Raw genomic sequence first — 18352 nt, forward strand, 5'->3', positions numbered from 1 at the left:
CTGGAGGAGATTACAGAGATAGAAAGGGGCGAGGCCATGGAGGGATTTTAAGACAACTGTACTCTGTACTTTTTTCTGCCACATGATTTAAACATGTGAACATCAAAGATTTCTGAATCAACCAGCCCAGTCTCCCATATCAAGGTGGCAGCAGGTATTTTTTTACTATTAACACATGACTGTGGTCATGGTAAAAAGCCAGAACTGTCACAAAGTCCTCGTGGTATCATTGTTGGAGGGAACTCACAGCAGCGAGCGAAAGGTTAATGCAAGGTTAACAGCCTGTCCTGGACTCAAGGAAGTTTAATAAGTGTTGATAATATTATTCCATCAGACATAATTCTATTGAGAGTCAATGCTGATTCGGTGTGAGTACTCTGAGTTTAAGATGGTCAAATTACATCACACACCAGGAGTGTGAAACTTGGCCCAGTCACAGGACTAAATTACATATTACTCTCTCCCAGACACCCATTATTTTTACATTTATATCTTATGATCTGAATCAGTGCAAACGATGGTGAAATAAAGTGCTGAAATTAAGATCAGTGATGTGAGGCTGGGAGAGGCTGATGCAGAATCGCATTGTGACCTGTTCCATCAGACAGGGAATTCTCAACCTCATTTTACCCATTTACAAATTTGCACATTTCTTCCTGATATTAAGAAGCAGTTTTAACCCAGAGTGAAGCTTCGAGTGGGTGAGGGGAGAGGGGACTTGAGGCCTAAATTTCAGGCCTGTGGTATTTTAATTCCTTGCTTTGCTAGCAGGAAGCCTGGGAAAAAGGTGAAGAGAGGTTGCCAATGATTGGACAGCTCTTGGCCATTCACTGACAGGTAGGTGGTGAAAGGGGGAGCGGGGGGGCATCTGAGAGTGTCTTGTGGGAGAGAGGGGAAGTGAGGGTGCAGGGGAAGAAGGAGAGGAGGTGTCGGGGTTGGAAGGGGGGAGGGGAGTGGTAGGGGAGGGTGCGGGGGAGGTGGAGGGTTGGGTAGGAGAGGGGAGGTGTAGGGGAAGGGAGGCGGGAGGCTTAGAGCCAAGGGGAGGGGAAGGCGAAGGGAGTTGAGGAGGAGTCGGGGAGGAGAGAGGGGATTACTCTGGTCAGGCTTGGCTGCTGGTTTCCTTGAGGCCTGGATGATGCTCCTGCTCCTCCTAAACACACAGGCCCAAAATCAGAACCCTCTGACGTCACGATCTCTGGCATTTTTACAGCGACTCTTTCTGAGGTTCAGCCCTGCTCCCCAAGGATCCACAATAATAATTCAAGACTTGCTTTTTCTGGGGCAGCTCAGCACGTGGGCACATGCCCAACCCGCTCGAGCGTAAAATAACGCGCGATGACATCGGGCGAGCGTCCCAACTTCGTCCCATTCTCACGCGATAGTCCGGTCGGCGGGCAGACGCAAAAGTCGGTAGTGCACCCGCTGACAATTAAGAGTGCAACTAAGCCCATTAAAGTTCCAATTGTCCCCGATTTTTCATGGTCCGTCCAACCTTACGGGGCTGATCGCCAACCCAAAAACCCTGTCCCTGGGCTTCTTCAGTTTCACCACCCGTGGGGGTGGTCGAAGTGAGAGTGGTGCAGGCTTTGACCCAAATGGAGATCAAGGCCCTACTTACAACACAGGGCCCCAATTGAAAGGGGGGCGATCACTTGAATCAGGCAGTGCATTGGACACACGATGCGTGGTTAGGCCCCCTTTCAAAATGGTGATGGCCGCATTGCCCATAGAAACAGGGCGGTGAGGCTCCTGGTGTCCAGTGTGAAGGCCGTTATCCTCCCCGTCAACGTCAAGTGGAGAGGAAAGTAACCTGAGGGCGTTTATATTCCCATTCACCAGCTTCTGCTGGGTAAGGTTAAAATCGTCCTCCCCTAATTACATCAATATAATATCAGCGCTGTGCGGTAGGCTAGTCAGAGGCCCAAAATAAACTGTTCATCAATTTAACTTCCAAAAATTTAACTGGGCTTATGCGGGCTTTGGGCTAATCATGACAAAGGCAATGGCTACAACAAGAAATTGCATTTATATAGCACCTTTAATGAAGTAAAACATCCCAAGATGCTTCATAGGAGCATTATCAAACAATAATTAACATCCAGTCTCGTAAGGAGAAATTAGGACAGATGACCAAAAGTTTGGTCAAAGAGGTGGTTGTGGTGACAGAGGCATAGTGGTAACGTCACTGGGTGTATAAACCAGAGGCCTGGGCTAATGCCCTGGGGACAGGGGTCCAAATCCCACCAAAGCAGCTGGTGGAATTTAAATTCAATCAATAAAATCTGGAATTAAAAGCTAGACTCAGTAATGGTGACCTCATTGTTGTAAAAGCCCCTCTGGTTCACTAATGTCCTTTAGGGAAGGAAGGAAATCTGCCATCCTTACCCGGTCTGGCCTACATGTGACTCCAGACCCACAGCCATGTGGTTGACTCTGAAATAGCCATTCGGCTGAGGGGCAATTAAGGATGGGTAACAAATGCTGGCCTTGCCAGCAACCCCCACATCCCAATAAAGAAAAAGAGATAGGTTTTAAGGAGCATCTTAAAGGAGGTGGGAGAGTGGGAGAGTTTAGGACTTTGGCAGCAGAAGGCCCAATGGTGGAGCGAAGAGCGTGGGGGTTGCGCAAGAGCCGAATTTGGAGGAGCACAGAAAGGCAAAGATGCTAAACCTTTGCAAAACTTGGGAGCATGACTTCAAACTGAAAATTCAATTTATAGCAATGGAATTAAACTAAAAGGCCATTACTCAAATGATGTGGAAATCACCAGCATTTAGCTAATTCATCACTTAGAAAAGTAATAGGGCATTTCGAAAATATCCTTTTCAGCTTGCAAAGGGTTGATGAGTGCATTTATCAATTTCAACAATTATTTGTGACTTTCAGGCTAATGTATGTTCTGAAGAATTTGTTCCAAAATGCAGGAATTGACCAATAAATGAAATAATTGCTTCTTAATTGAAGAAGGAAAATGAACACATGAACTAGTTTCTGGTTGATTTAATCTTGGCCCACGTACAATGTCTGTAACTCTGCCTCTCAGGTTTCAAAGCCTGTGTGTGTGTGTGTGTGTGTCCATGTGTGTGTCCGTGTGTGTGTGTCTGTGTTTGTGTCCGTGTGTGTGTCTGTGTGTATATCCGTGTGTGTGCCTGTGTGTGTGTCTGTATGTGTCCGTGTGTATGTCCATGTGTGTGTCTGTGTGTGTGTCCATGTGTGTGTCTGTGTGGTGTGTATGTGAGTGAGTTTGGGAGTCCGATTGCTGGCCAGTATAAATTGATTTTGACTCTGCACTATGTCATGTAATGGGACAAGTCACCAGAGGTTAAGGCTGTACAGAACAACACAGAGAAGAAAGACTTTTCATTTTTTTACCCCAGACATGACAAACCTGAGAACACTTGACTCCCAACATTGAAAATCACACAACGGTTGGCAGGAACATGTCACCATGGTTGGCTCAGCTTCTGGTGTACCCAGTTAAGGTTATGACCCAGTGAGAGGATGCGGCATCAAGATGAGACTGGAGTGCCCCCAGCCCTCCTCACAACGCCCCCCCCGCCCCCGCCGGCCAATACTGTCCTCCTGTCCTCTCCCACAGTTGACAGGTGAGATGGAGGTACTGAGGAGCTGGGGTTTGTGCAGGGAATGTGGCAACCCACATGGAGGAGCCATTGAACCAAACCTGGAGGCTGCTTGGGCTATCGCTGGCCCAGTTGAAACATACAGGGAGGAATCCAATGGGAATCCAATGTCGCTTTCAGGATCCTTCACCATAATGGATGAAAAACCCATCGGAGATTGTCACACGCACGTTGAGAATGGTGTCTTGTTTGGTTTCGACAGCTGAATAACTTTAAAGGGGTAGCTGGAGACTGGTGTAATAAGAACACAAGGGTGAGTTTTTATAGCATGCCTGAGCAGTGTCGCTCGGAGTAGCAGGAAAGTTATTCTGGTCTCCACATTAACACTGCCTGTTGCTGCCATTCTGCCCTCACCACTAACCCCTGCCCAGCCCTGGCGTGACTCCCCTGCCCTCTCCTCTCCTTCCCGGTTCTACCATGAGGATCTCACCTTCTTAGGCTCTGTCATGTCGTTGAGGCGAATGGTGTAGACCCCACTCATGTTGTGGCCGCTCTGATAGGCTTCTGCACAGTCCCGGAACAATTTCTCCTCTCTGGTGCCTTTCATTGGAGCTGGGGAGAGAAGAGGTGAGACTGATCATCCAAGGCTCTCACAGGTCTGGAAAGGAGAGGAAATACAGAATGTGGTGTGTCGGAATCCTGGAGCACTGATGAGTTGTACCATACTGCAGTAGGTGAAGGGGTTTGCCCCTCTGACTTTACCAACTTTGCCTAGTGTTCTGTCCATGTAAATACTCAAATGTTGACTAAGCTGCTTTGATTTCCAAGCCCTCTAGAGCTAAAGTACGACATTGTCAGAGGTACCTTCTCGTGGCTAGGACATTAAAACAACATCCTGTCTGCCCTTTCACATAAATGTAAAAGATACACACTATTTTAAAGGAGAGCAGGGGGGAGTTCTCCCTGGAGTCCTGGCCAATATTTATCCCGCAATCAACATCAATAAAAACAGATTAACTGTAGATTATCACAATGCCATTTGTGGGACTTTGCTGTGTACAAATTGTCTGTTGCATTTCCTGTATTCTACAGTGACGACTTCAAAAAGTATTTAATTGACTGTTCAACACTTTGGAGTGTCCTGAGGCCGTGAAAGGTGTTACATCAATGTAAGTTCTTTATTTTTTCTTTCTTTGTTTTCCAAGTTATGAATTATTCTTTTTATTTGATTATCCTAAGATGAATGGCCTGCATCTGGTTATTGCATTGGTTTAATAATGTTTTGGCAGTTTGTCATGAGCTGAAGAATTAGAGAGGAAGAGTTTAAGGGTCATTTACAGACAGCCCATAACCATAGAGCATGGTGTTGTGTTCTGATTAAAGTTGGTCTCTCTTTTGTTTTTGTCAGTTATTTCCCTTCATTTTACTTTATTGGATTGGTTTGATCATCTGTATTCAAAATGCATTAATGGAATGTTTGTATTTGAATTGAATTGCTTGCTCATGAGACCAAACCATATTGATTAGGGCAATACCGATAAAATGATTCACTGCGTTCCAGATCTGCAGGGAGCCACTGAGGTGTCCCTGTCTTTCCAGTGACTGCGTGTTGGATCAATTGAATTTTGACATTTTCTGTGGAATTTGACTGTTAAATTGTCCTGAAAAATTTAGTCGATGCTATATAATGTAACAGAATTCCCAAGGGAGCTACAATTTGCTGTACGAAATCCTGTGTGGATTCCACTCTTATAGAATCCAATGGGACTTGTAAATGGATTTAGGCTATTTTGAAAGGAGGTCAGAGAAATTAGCCGTGTACAGGATGAGAGTGAAGTGATTATAAACTCCTCAGTTGAGAGAACAGTAAAAACATACTGTTCAAGAGTTTATTTTAAAAATATCTATTTGCAAAGTCTGCTCTCTCCATTCAGCTTAATTGAAAAATAAACAATTTACTTAATGTCTGTTCTCGGTAGAAAGATAAGGAAGGAAAAGGCAATGGTATCTTTTTCTGATCACATAAGACATTCCTTATGTGTTCCTAATCTTAACTGATCCATCAGCGCAATGGGATTTGGCAAGAAACTGTCCAATACAATTAGTGCAGTTATTGGCACTCTCAGACTAACTGGCAGAACTGAACCTCGAAAGTGCTTCAAAGCAGAGTTATTAGAAAGACTAACAAACAGAAAGGGCTGTGGTTATTGTATAACATGAAGTGGGATTTCACCATCCCCCACCCCCCCATCCCCCCCCACCCCCCACCTAGTCCTTGCCAATCATTATTCCCCTTGTTTTTTCACAGATCTCAACATCTGGAAATAATAATTGCATATGGAATGATGTTAATTGATAGGGATGGCCACTTTAAGAGAGGGAACATTTAGTAAGTGTGACAGCAAAGGAGACGTGGTGTGTGGCTGTCTAATACAACAGGGCAACACTGAGCCTCACTGCAAAGAAAGGATATTTGTTTCCTACTGAGGCGGGGTGGGGGAGGGGGGGTGTTACTTTTAGCAAGTGGATTTGAATTTGCATATCAAATATAATTAGCATAATTCAGATTTCTGTTTACCGTGTGGTCAGTAACTGTGAATGGTGGAGGGAGATTAATCCAACTTTGATAGAGGCTTAAAACAAGTGAGGGTACATCGACCAGCCATTAAACAACCCAGCCCATTCTCCTTTACACTGAAGTCAACAGGTGTACAACAGGATTACAGCAGGAACACAATTGGTGTACAGTGAGCATACATTGGACATACAGTAGGTGTACAGCAGATGTATCTTGGATGTACATTAGGTGTACCTTGGATGTATATTGAGCGTACAGTGGGTGTACAATAGATGTACAGCGAGTGGCCGGTCTGTAACCACCAATTTTCTGCCATCAAATAGCCCCCAGAATAATTTTTAAATATGCACGTTCCTACCCAGCGAGCGATTCTCCTTCCCAGGCCCAGCGAACTCGTGCCTGTTTCAGGTGGGTGTCCTGTGTGCCCATTTACAGCCTGTCTGATGGGGCTGGGTGTTAAAGGGGCAGCCAAAGTGCCTCCCCTAACCCCTCCTCCACCTCTGCCCCCACTCCAACCCCAACGTTTCAGGTTGACTTTCCCCCTTTCTCCCCATGACTGCGTTCTTACCCTCGCCACCTCTCCTTCGTGACTTTTCTGCTTGTCTTCCATTCTTCCCCAGTGTGGTTCACACTTATTCTCTCTCATTGTTGTCTCTGTTATCTCTCCATTTTCCTCCGAGTCTATTCCTTAACCTTTAAGGCTCCTTCTCCTGCAATTTCCTCATCCCTCCTTTCCCTTGTCTCTTGCTGGCTTTGGGTATATCTTCACATCTGTTCCTTTACTGAATTGGTGAACACTCCTGCCCACGTTGATGCAACATAGAACCTTTGTATCTTCTGTTATTTTAAATAACACATCACTTTAAGTATACACAAAAATACTGTGGTTGACTTTGGAACTTCTTTAACCAAGGATATTGCTATGTCAAGTCTTATAGGAATGTGGCTTCTCTCTAATCGCATTTCATCACACTGATGTGATCTATTCTGTGACTCGTCCATGTTTGAGTCAACATCATGTACTGAACTTCCTGTTGTTATTACAATGCAGGCAACTCTACTCCCATGTTGAGTGATGTTATTTAATGTGGATTTTTTTTTAGAAAACGTTTCCTCCAAATTAGCCTCCCAACAGGACTACAGTTCTCAATGATCAGCCTGTCAATCAAATCATACACGATTCCACTCAGATGGGGAATGATTCCAGCTGCTGTATTTAAGATATGAACAACACCATTATTAATCCGTTAGCTTGTATTTAAGAAAACAAGGAATGGTCTACAGGGATTATCCATAGAAAAGATAAATTTGTATTCCTGTACGCCTTTCAGAACCTCAAAACATCCCAACGCGCTTTACAGCCAATGAAGCACTTTTGAAGTGTAGACACTGTTGTAACGTGGAAAATGCAGCGGCCAATTTGTACACAAATAGCATGTAATAATAACCAGGTCACCTGTTTTAGTTTAGTGGTTTTGGTGTAATGATGCAGCAGGAAGCAGTCTCTGTGAGTGTCACCCCAGGACAAATACAGAAGAGAATTCCCTTTGTATCATAGGCTTCAAATATTTAAGTGATAAAGAGACGCTAAAACCTCGCGCAAACGTTGTTTCCAAAAAAAATTCACCCCACAAATAAAATCCAGGACCAGCCTTCTCCATTCCTTGCTGGAGGGAGCAAGCTTTACAGATTTTGATCATATATTAATTGTGTTTAATTGTATACAGGGGCTGGGCATTAACTGGGAATAAATAGACACAGACTGAAACTGTGGTTGTTGGGTTAGGAGGCGTATGCTTGTAAGGTGCAATACTGTAAATAAATGCTTATAATAATGTGAGAAGATTGGCTCCAGTTCTATCCTTTACCAACTGGCTTTCTGGAATGTAACAATCAAGTCAGTTGAGACAATAGCAACAACAAGAACTTGTAGTTATATAGCACCTTGGATGTGGCAAAACTCCCAAAGTGCTCCACAGTTGTTTCCTTACCTTAGAAGAATACACTAGCCTTTGAGGGAGTACAATGAAGGTTCACCAGACTTATTACTTGAAAGGTGCAAGTCTAGGTGGGGTAGAGGGATGAAAGGATCCCAGAGTACAAATACACCAATCACTAAAAGTTGCTTCAGAGCTTAGCAAGACCATTAGTAAAAAAGCAAACCAAGCACCAGGTTTTATTTCTAGAGGGACAGAATTGAAAATTAGGGAAGTTATACTAAACCTGTATCAAACTTTGGTTAGACCACATTTTGAGTGCTATGTGCAGTTCTGATCACCATATTATAACAAGGCACTGGAGAGGGTGCAGAGAAGATTTATGAGGATGATATCAGAAATGTGTGGGTTTACAGACCAGGAAAGGATTGATGGGGCTGGGGCTCTTCTCTCTTGAAAAAGGCTGAAGGGGTGACCTAATAGAGGTCTTTAAAATAATGGAAGGCTTTGATAGAGTGGAGACAGAGAGAGTGTTTTCTCTTGTGGGGAAGAGCATAACTAGAGGCCATCAATATAAGATGGTCACCAGGAAATCCAACAGGGAATTCAGGAGAAACTTCTTTACCTAGAGAGGGGTAAGAATGTGGAACTCGCTCCCACAGGGAATGGTTGAAGTAAATGGTTAGATACAATTCAAGGGGAAGCTAGACAAGTATATGAAGGAGAAGGTAATAGAGGGTCACGATGCTAGATTTAAATGAGGAAAAATGGGGGAGGCTCCATTGGAGCATAAACACCAGCATGGACTGGTTGGGCTGAATGGCCTGTTTCTGAGCCACGTATCCCATGTAATATGGGCTCAGATTTTCCCCGGAACAGCAATCATGGTTGGATTACCACTCCACTCGAACTTTGCCCTGCCTCGGTGCTGCTGTGCTTTTCTTGCTGAGTCTCCAGAGCCCAGCATCCCCAGAAATGCAGAGCGCAGCGTGCCTCGGCGAGTTGTAGAGTTGGGGGAAGACAAGACACACTCCGTTTTTACAGCACTAGCTGTAAATGTCCAGTGTTAATGTTAATGACACTGGGTGAAAAAGTGAAAGGGCAGGTTGGTAGGGTGGGTAGGTGGATGAGGCGGCAGGTGGGTGAGATGGTAAGTGGGTAGGGTAGCAGGGGGTAGGGTGGCTGGTGGGTGAGGTAGCAGGTGGATGAAGTGAGAGGTGGGTAGTGTGGCAGATGGATGGAGTAGTAATTGGGTTAGGTCGAGGGGGAGGTAGTGAAGTGGTCGGAAGGGTGTTGGGGGGATATCCATGGGCCTGGGGGTATTCGGTGGGATGGGGGTAGTCAGTGTGAGTGATTGGGGGTCTGTTCTGGAGTTACCCAGGAGTTAGACTAGGTTTTAATCTGTCTAACATTTCCTGGGTAATTATCCAGGTAAGTACATCGAAACAGTCCCAAGTCTCCAACTCTAACTCAGAATCGAAGACATTGGTGGAGGGTCCCGGGGAGCAGGGGAATTGCCCATCGGAAGTTGAAACTTCCTGGGCAATTCCCAGGGAGGTCAGTGCTTCAGGACTTCTACAGGGTCCCAATGCACATCTTGAGTCATACGTTAGGTCTCCAACGATTCGGAGACCAGAAGGCCTGGACCTTAATTTCTCAATGAGGGGGTTGTCCTATGAGGAGAGATTGAATCGGCTCGGCCTATATTCCCTGGAGTTTAGGAGAATGAGGGCAATCTGATTTAAACACATAAGCTTCCTAAGGGGCTTGGCAGGGTAGAGGCTGTGAAACTCTTTCCCCTGGCCTGGGAATTTAGAACATGGGATCACAACCTTAGAATAAGGGCTCACAGAACAGAGATGAGGAGGAATCTTTTCACGCGGAGGGTTGTGAATCTTTGGAAGTCTCTACCCCAGAGGGTTGGGGAGGATATCCAAGGCTGAGGCTGATAACGTTTTTGGTACAAACAGGGAATCAATGGATAGGGAATAGGATGAGAAAGTGGAGTTGAAATAATAATAGCCATGATGTAGTTGAATGGCGGAGCAGGCTCGAGGGGCCAATTGGCTGACTCCATCTCCTATTTCTTACATTTTATGTTCTAATTGTCTACAGTTTTACAGTGTGTAGTCACCCTGTTGAGTTATCATGGATAGTCAGAATCTTCATGAAGTAGTCTGATTGCTGTAGGAAATGAGGAAGGTTCTATCTGTAAAATTGGCCACAGATTTTCCCTTCATTTTGTTGTCTCCTCGTGATTTCAAATGACACGGGTTGGGGGAGGGATCACGGGGAGGGGGATCGATGAGTTTAATTGACAGGGCAACTGTTTCCCTCCAAATATCCTTCGGAGAATGGAAAAGCTGGCAAAGCCCAGCGGGTAAACCTTTTCCCTGCTCTGGGATTGCCTGTCGCGGTTGCATGGCTGCAAAGGCGAGACCTTTGAAAACATTCCCGAGACGGTCCAGGTGCGTGGGCTCAGGGGTCAGCGCATCACCCGATGACCTTAGAGTGGAACCAAAGCAGGTGCAAGATGACATGCAGGAGGATGCTCAGCTCCGTCTGTCATCAATGCTCTAGCCTTCACAAATCTGCACTGGGATAGGCAGAGATCAGAAGCGGTTCATGTTACCCTGCCAGCTCTGTGCCCTAAGCCTGCCACCCAGGTTACAAAGCAAACTGTGTTATAGCCATCACTTTGATCATTGGATCGTGTCAGCTGCACTGAATCCATAGTTGGGAGACTTCCTGGAATGTGAGGAAAACACTTTGTTCTTAAAGCAACACCCAAATACAATTCAGCAATTTGACTGAGGCATTAAGAGTGGTGAGGAGATCCAGAGAATAGGTAACCATCACTCACTGGGTACTCATCTTCGATTGAATTGTTCACCCATCTTTCATTTAGCCCATTCTGGGAAAATAAAACAGGTAGAAAAACCCACAGTGAAAAGGGAAATAAAATTTCTGATATAAACCCTTCATTAGGACTGAGATCTGACAGACAACAAAAAGACACAAAATATTACAGAACGCATCAAAAAAAAAAGACCAGACACTGCAATCGGAGAGATTAAATGAATGGTTCCTGGACTGCAGGTTACAAACTATTCATCAGCAGGAAACTAGAAGATGAGAGAGAGGATTTTGTCAGCGAGACAAAAGTAGTGTTTAAAGGGTTTGTAATTCTGAGCCAGACATTGATCTAGGGATTGCCACTCCAGAGTCTCCAGAAACTGAAAAATTAATCTCCAGGCCACTGCAGACCTGGTTGGGGGCGGAGGGGGGGTGGGGGGGTGGGTGGAAATCACAGGTTGTTCAAAAAATTAATGGTTGTTTTAAATTTTCTTTGGATATTTTTGTTTATTTGTTGTAAACGTTAACTCGATCCCAAGCCAGTTGGTGAAGTATGAAACTAGACACGAATACTTTTCTTGGCAGTAGGTTTATTTACAGAATGCAGCATTACATATATCTGCCTCCTACCTACCAACCCCAGGGCCCCAGCAGTCTCTCTTTATAAGTGCTCTAGATACTTAATTAAACAATGCCATTCGCCTGTGTCTCTTAATATAATTAACATAACATTAACTGTAAAGAAATTGGAAACGGAGAAAAATTCTGCTTGACTGACAAGAATCATCCAATCCCATTATGAAGATTTTGTTTGCTTTCCGATTGGCATGGGGAAGGTGGGACCCCGAGGATGGATGAGTTGCAAAGCTAATTGGCAGGAGTGTGTAGGGGGGATAGTTGGAGGCAGGAGGTCATGTGATGAAACCTCCCCACAGCTAGCAACCCTACTTTGATCCAAACACTTCACCCCTAATATTTTCCCCATATTGACAGCTCTAGCTGTAATGAGGTAGCACGTCACCACCAGAGGAGGGGCTGACTGGATTAAAAACCACCGTGAAAATCACTCTGACATAATCATTTATTTTTCAGAATTACAAGTCAGATCTGTGAGTTGGTGCCACACGTTGTCGGAACAAAGTGCCAGGGAGACCTTGCCACCTGATGCCCTCTCAGCAGCTTTGAGACAATGCTCCAGATTTCCACTCAGCTACAAGAGGCAGTAGGGTTCATGTGTGCGATTCCATCCCCATGCTAAAAGCCACAAGGAAGAAAGCTCCCACTAACCACAATGTGAAAATGGCCAAATAATTTATTTCTCCGTGATATCGGTTGAGGGATAAAAATTGGCTAGGGCAACGTCAAGATCTCTCCTGCTCTTCTTTGAAACAGTGCCATGGGATCTTTTACACCCACCTGAGACAGCAGGACAAGGCCTAACATCTCATCAGCAAAGCAGCACCACCGATAGTGCAGCACTCCCTCGGTATTGCACTGAAATTGTCAGCCTGGGATATTTTTGTTCAAGTCGCTGGAGCGGGGCTCAAACCAACAACATTCGGCTTCAGGGGCAAGAGCGTTACCAACTTGACCTAGCTGGATGGTCAGCACTTTGTGTGTGTTAAATCTGTTAATGCTACTGCTTTGGAGCTGGCAGGGCAACTGAGGTTTTGTGCTGAGCATGGGAGGATGACATGAGTAAGGGGGATTTCTTTATTGAGATCAGCTGAGAATGCAGACACTCAGTTGTCGATCAAGGCTCCATGAGTAACACTGTGAGCTCTGAGTCATACACACCTCACAACATCTGGTCTGACACTCCCCAACGCAGGACTGATGGAGCACTGCACTGTCAGAGTGTCAGTACTGAGGGAGCGCTGCACTGTCGGAGGGTCAGTACTGAGGGAGTGCTGCACTGTCGGAGGGTCAGTACTAAGGGAGTGCTGCACTGTCGGAGGGTCAGTACTGAGGGAGCGCTGCACTGTCGGAGGGTCAATACTGAGGGAGTGCTGCACTGTCAGAGTGTCAGTACTGAGGGAGTGCCGCACTGTCAGAGGGTCAGTACTGAGGGAGTGCCGCACTGTCAGAGTGTCAGTACTGAGGGAGAGCTGCACTGTCGGAGGGTCAGCACTGAGGGAGTGCTGCACTGTCAGAGAGTCAGTACTGAGGGAGTGCTGCACTGTTGGAGGGTCAGTACTGAAGGAGTGTTGCACTGTCAAAGGGTCAGTACTGAGGGAATGTGGAACTGTTGGAGGTGTCATTTTGCAGGTGAGAAATTATGTTGAGGCCCCACCTGTCTTCTTGGGTGGATGTAACCACTATTTCAAAGAAGAGCAGGGGAGTTATCCTCTGTATCTTTCAACCAACCTCACTAAAACAGATTATCTGGCCATCATCACACTGGTGTTTGTGGGAGCTTTCTGTGTGCAAATTGGCTGCCACGTTTCCTACATTACAACAGTGACTACACTTTAAAAGTTACTTCATTGTCTGTGATGGGCACTATAGAAGTGCACATTGGATGCACATCAGTAGAGTAATACCTCAAAGTGCTTCCCACAGAACTTTCTCAGTTCTTGCAGAGTTTACCTTAATGTTCAGAGTGGAAGGGATGTCACAATTCTCCACATCAAGGTGAAGCTCCAAAGGACAAGCCAAGTTCAGGAAACCAGGCTGCACTTGTTTATTCCCTATAGGTAGTAGAGAGGAATTAGCAGAGCTCTCAAAATGGAGCCAACTGCCTTTGTCTTTTGGCTGGGAATGTTGTGAGCTGTGAAGACAGGAATAGCGAGTAATTTGAATAAAAAAACAAATGGAGGAATTGTTTTAGGATTACATAAGATACACAGCACAGAAATAGGCCATTCAGCCCAAATGGTCCATGCTGTTATTTATGCTTTATTCAAGCCTCCTCCCATCCTTCTGTCATTGTAACCCTCCATTCCTTTCTCCCTCATTAGTTTATCTAGCTTCCCCTTAAGTGTATCTACTCCATTCACCTCAACAGCTCCCTGTGGGAGTGAGTTCCACGTTCACTTTACCCACTCTCTGGGTAAAGCAGTTTCTCCTGAATCCCGATTGGATTTCTTTGGTGACTATTGTATATTGATGGGGCTCTAGTCTTAATCTTCCCACGTGTAGAAACACTGGTCGGGATTTTCCGGTCCTGCCAGCCGTGGGCATCGTCGCCTGTGGGATGGGAAAATTTGGAGAGCGGCCACAAGCCAATTTTCCAGTCCCACTCGCGACAATGGCCGCCACTGGCAGGGCCGGAAAATCCCACGCCCCCCTCTCACTATCTATCTCCCCAGCCTGTTGACCCCCTCCTGACAGCTTCTAACCTCACCGTTCTGGGATTATCCTTGCCTGTCTGACTCTTCCACAGACATAAGGCGAAGGAGGTTCCATTCTACCAGGTTGATTTGGGCATTGCTATCCGAAAATCTCTTGACTCCTCCTTTGGAGGAATCATTTGCTTTTATGAGTGATTCTTTAGACCCGTCTCTCACCTCCTCCTTGTGAGACCAGTTTGAGGAGATCCTGCACCATGTCTGTCAGCTCTCGTTGTTGTCTCTGCCAGCTGGTGTTGTTGACAGTGGCTCGGCTCAGTCTTGCCTCCAGCTCATCGATGATGCGGCTCTGGCGGAGGACCAGCTCCTGGAGGCTGCTCTTCTCTTGCCTCAGCGCCTCGATCTCGTCTTTATGCCGGCCTTCCATTTCCAGCAGTTTCTGCTCCAGAAGGCTGAGGGAGTGAGGGTTGGGAGGATTGAAAGAAAGAAAGAAAGAATTGCATTTGTATAGCACCTTTCACCACCGCCAGAGTCCCCGAAGCCCTTTACATCCAATAAAATAATTTTTCAAGTGTAGCCACTGTTGTAGGGAGCTCAGCAGCCAATTTGTGCTCAGCCATGATCCCACAAGCAGCAATGTGATAATGAGCAGATAACCTGCTTTAGTGATGCTGGTTAAGGGATAAATATTGGCCAGGGCACTGGGGAGAACTCCCCTGCTCTCCTTCGAAACGGTGGTCATGAGAGGTCTTAGTCGCGAGAGCAGATGGAGCCTCAGTTTAACGTTTCATCTGAAAGACGGCACCTCCAACATTTCAGTGCTGATTACATGGAGCTACTATGAAGTTTTCCATCTGAATGAATGCACAATTTACAATAGGGCAGATTTAAGATTTTGGAATTCACGGCAAGTTACTGGTGACATGTGAGCTGACTGGTATATTGAGCACAAAGATTAATTTGCACAATTTTCAACCCACCCAATTTACTGGCAGTGGTAACCAGGTTGAGTTAACTGACTGGTAACTCAGTGGTAGCCAGGATGAGTTAATTCCATTGCCCAAGGCAAATATGTTTTCCTTAAGTGTAATATATTGTGGTATGATTTACATTATTAATGTAATGTGCAGACCTGGTTCTCCGTGAATTTCAATCAAGGATTGTATTTTATTAGGACTGGGACCAGGAGCCATGAGAAATTGTAATCTGACCCTGGATGAACATTGAGCAATAGAGAAACAAAGTGCATTATCTCACCACCTCAGTGTTTAAATTAACACTTCCATTGCACAGCAGATGTGGAGAGAGCCAACAGATCCAAAAATCGGTTCCATCTGTGTTTAAAATTGGTACATGGAGAGGGAAAAATGCTGCTTATTTCCCAATTCCATATCTGAACAATGGCTGATGGGAAAGAAAGAGAGCCTGCAATGAGTGGTCTGCATTGATAGTTAATGGAGAGTCTAAACTGAGCGGTTGCACTGACGGTTGATTGAGAACCAATAATGTGGAGTCCTCACTGAGTTGATCAAGAGCCTGTTCTCAGGGATACTCTTTCGAGTTATCAACAGTCACAGATTGCAACCCTTTTTGAGTACAATCACAGTTCTTGGTTTCCAGGAGTGGGACATGAACCCACAACCCTCTGATTGACATTTTTTTTAAATTCATTCATTGGATGCCAACATGCCCATCCCTAATTGCCTTTGAGAACTGAGTGACTTGCTAGGCCATTTCAACTCAACCACATTGCTGCAGGTCTGGAGTCACATGTAAGGATTGAATTGAAATTTCACCATCTGCCATGGTGGGATTTGAACCCAGGTCCCCAGTGCATTACTCTAAGGCTCTGGGATACTAGTCCAATGACAATACCACTATGCTAACACTTCGTTAAGTAATGAGGGGAAGTGCACAGATAGTTGATCAAGAGCCTGTAACGAGCGGCAGGAACTTCACAGCTTTTGAAGAGGCTGAACAGTTTTAAAAAATAAGCCACAGAATTAAATTGAAAACAGTAATTGCCAAAACCATTGTCGTTCTTCAAAAAATATTTTAAGAATCTGTTCTAGGCTGTACCAGAAAACAACTTTAGCTAACACTTCAATTGTCGGCTCTTGAGGCAGAAGAATTTCTATTAAAGGGCTATAATTTTGCTACATATAAACATCCAAAAAGCAATATGTTTACTTTATCTGTAAACAAATATGTACTTAACATGGAAACATGCAACATGATGAAACCCTGCATTTTTTGTATGTGACATCAGCATGATATGGTTGTCAAGCAACTTCCCTTCTTCCTCCATCTCTCCAAAGAAACCAAATTGTCAGATACTTTATCTCCAATGCATCTTGCCAACTACCATCATCTCTAAAACAGATTACCCGGTCATTATCACCTTGCTGTTTGTGGGAGCTTGCTGTGCGCAAATTGGCTGCCGCATTTCCTACATTACAACAGTGACCACAGCTCAAAGAAGCATTTCATTCGTTGCCCGGCACCCTGAGACTTCCTGAGGTGGTGATAGGTGCTGGAGAGAAATGTAAGTCTTTCTTTAAATGCAGGGAAATCTATTAAATGCTCAGTGACTGCATTCTTTTTTTTATATGTTTTAGTCATATATCATTGGGGATAAAGAAAACTAGGGCTGGACAGGGCAAGTTCCAGAGCTACATTGAATACTGCAGCAACAATGCATCTTAAAGTTGATAGCAATCCAGAATTTAGAAATGACATTAGTAAGCATAGCTCTCATCTGTCAAAATAATGCCCTAACATGCTTAAGTGATCTTGGATGCGAACCAACTTTAATTAAGAAATATCATATTTCCTTCTTTGAGGAAACTAAGGAGTAATTTTTCAAAAGACTGGGATTTTCAGAAGGTAATTTTTCATTAAAGTGTTTCTCCTCCCGCTGAAGTCTAGAATGTGACACAACTCTGCTCTCCTTTCCCCCAGCCATTCACTGGAACAGGAACAATGATCAGCTTCACACCTCAGACCAGGGAACCCCACCTCTCTGACCTCCTCCCTCTCCTGCTTCCCCCACCACCACCGCCCCTTCCCTCCACCCCACCACCCCGCCCCAACTCCCGTCCAACTCCACCACTGCCATAACTTTGTAAAACAGTTCCCTTCACACTCACGCTGGGGTTATGATGTTCTGTCCCGAGTATTTAATACAGAAGTAACCAGAGGGCACTCGCTAAGGAAGTAGAAATATTACAGTGCTGTTGCCAAACATTCCTGTGTTGTTACCCTTGTGAAGTGTTCATTAACTTAAAGCACAGATTGATTAATAGCATCAAACATTCGGAGAGTTATACATGTGGATTCTAGAAATAAAAACTGCCTCAGCCCCAGCTAAAGTTTTCCCTTCAAGTCATTCAGTTCAGATTTATTTTTCCTTTACTTTCAAACATTGGAATTTGTGCTTCGGTGGGAAATGTGAGCTGCCCATGCAAAGAAACAAGTTACGTAGAATTTCCGGCAGAGAAACAGTCCATTCAGCCCAACTGGTCCATGCTGGGGGGTGTTGATGCTCCTCCCACCCCACTTCATCTCAATCCTATCAGAATATCCTTCTATTCCTTTCTCCCTCGCCTGTACATTGAGCTTCTTCTTACACAGGCCACAAAGGAATTGAAAAGGCCTGGGTTCTTCAATGGGTCTATTCCGCAAGTGACGGTCAAGGTTTGTCATTTTGAGCTGAATCTCCACAGAATCAAATAATTTTACTATGTCGGTTTAGCAATCAGCTGGACTCACAGTTAGACTGAACCACAGTAGCCTTCCAGTCCAAAGCTGCTTCACCCAGCCCCATTTCTCTAAAACCACTGGTTGAAAATTCCCTTGCCCTCCCTCAGTGCCCCCAGGAGAAATGTAAAACCAGCAACACAACATCATTCTGTTTAACCAATCTCATTAACTCTTGAAAATGATCAAGGATTGTTTGGAGACCAGAGGACACAGATTTAAGGTGATTGCCGAGAGAGCTAGTGGGAGAGATGAGGGGGAAATAAAATTACACAGTGATCTGGAATGCATTGCCCGAAAGGGTGGCGGAAGGAGACTCAATAGAATCTTCATAAAGGAATAAATACTTGA

General features: G+C 45.0%; 1 protein-coding gene across 1 annotated transcript in view; it reads right to left on the reverse strand.

Moving 5' to 3' along the window:
- LOC144679446 (angiopoietin-1-like) overlaps window positions 1-18352 on the reverse strand; it is a 144831-nt gene that overhangs the window by 42908 nt on the left and 83571 nt on the right. The window contains exons 4-5 of the mRNA XM_078539830.1: window positions 14462-14694; window positions 4072-4193 (exon numbers count right to left, since the gene is read on the reverse strand). Of these exons, the coding sequence (XP_078395956.1) occupies window positions 4072-4193; window positions 14462-14694 (355 nt within the window). The remainder of the gene's footprint in view (window positions 1-4071; window positions 4194-14461; window positions 14695-18352) is intronic.

The sequence above is a fragment of the Cetorhinus maximus genome, chromosome 4 (genome assembly GCF_964194155.1).
Source record: "Cetorhinus maximus chromosome 4, sCetMax3.hap1.1, whole genome shotgun sequence".
NCBI classification, from domain to species: domain Eukaryota; kingdom Metazoa; phylum Chordata; class Chondrichthyes; order Lamniformes; family Cetorhinidae; genus Cetorhinus; species Cetorhinus maximus.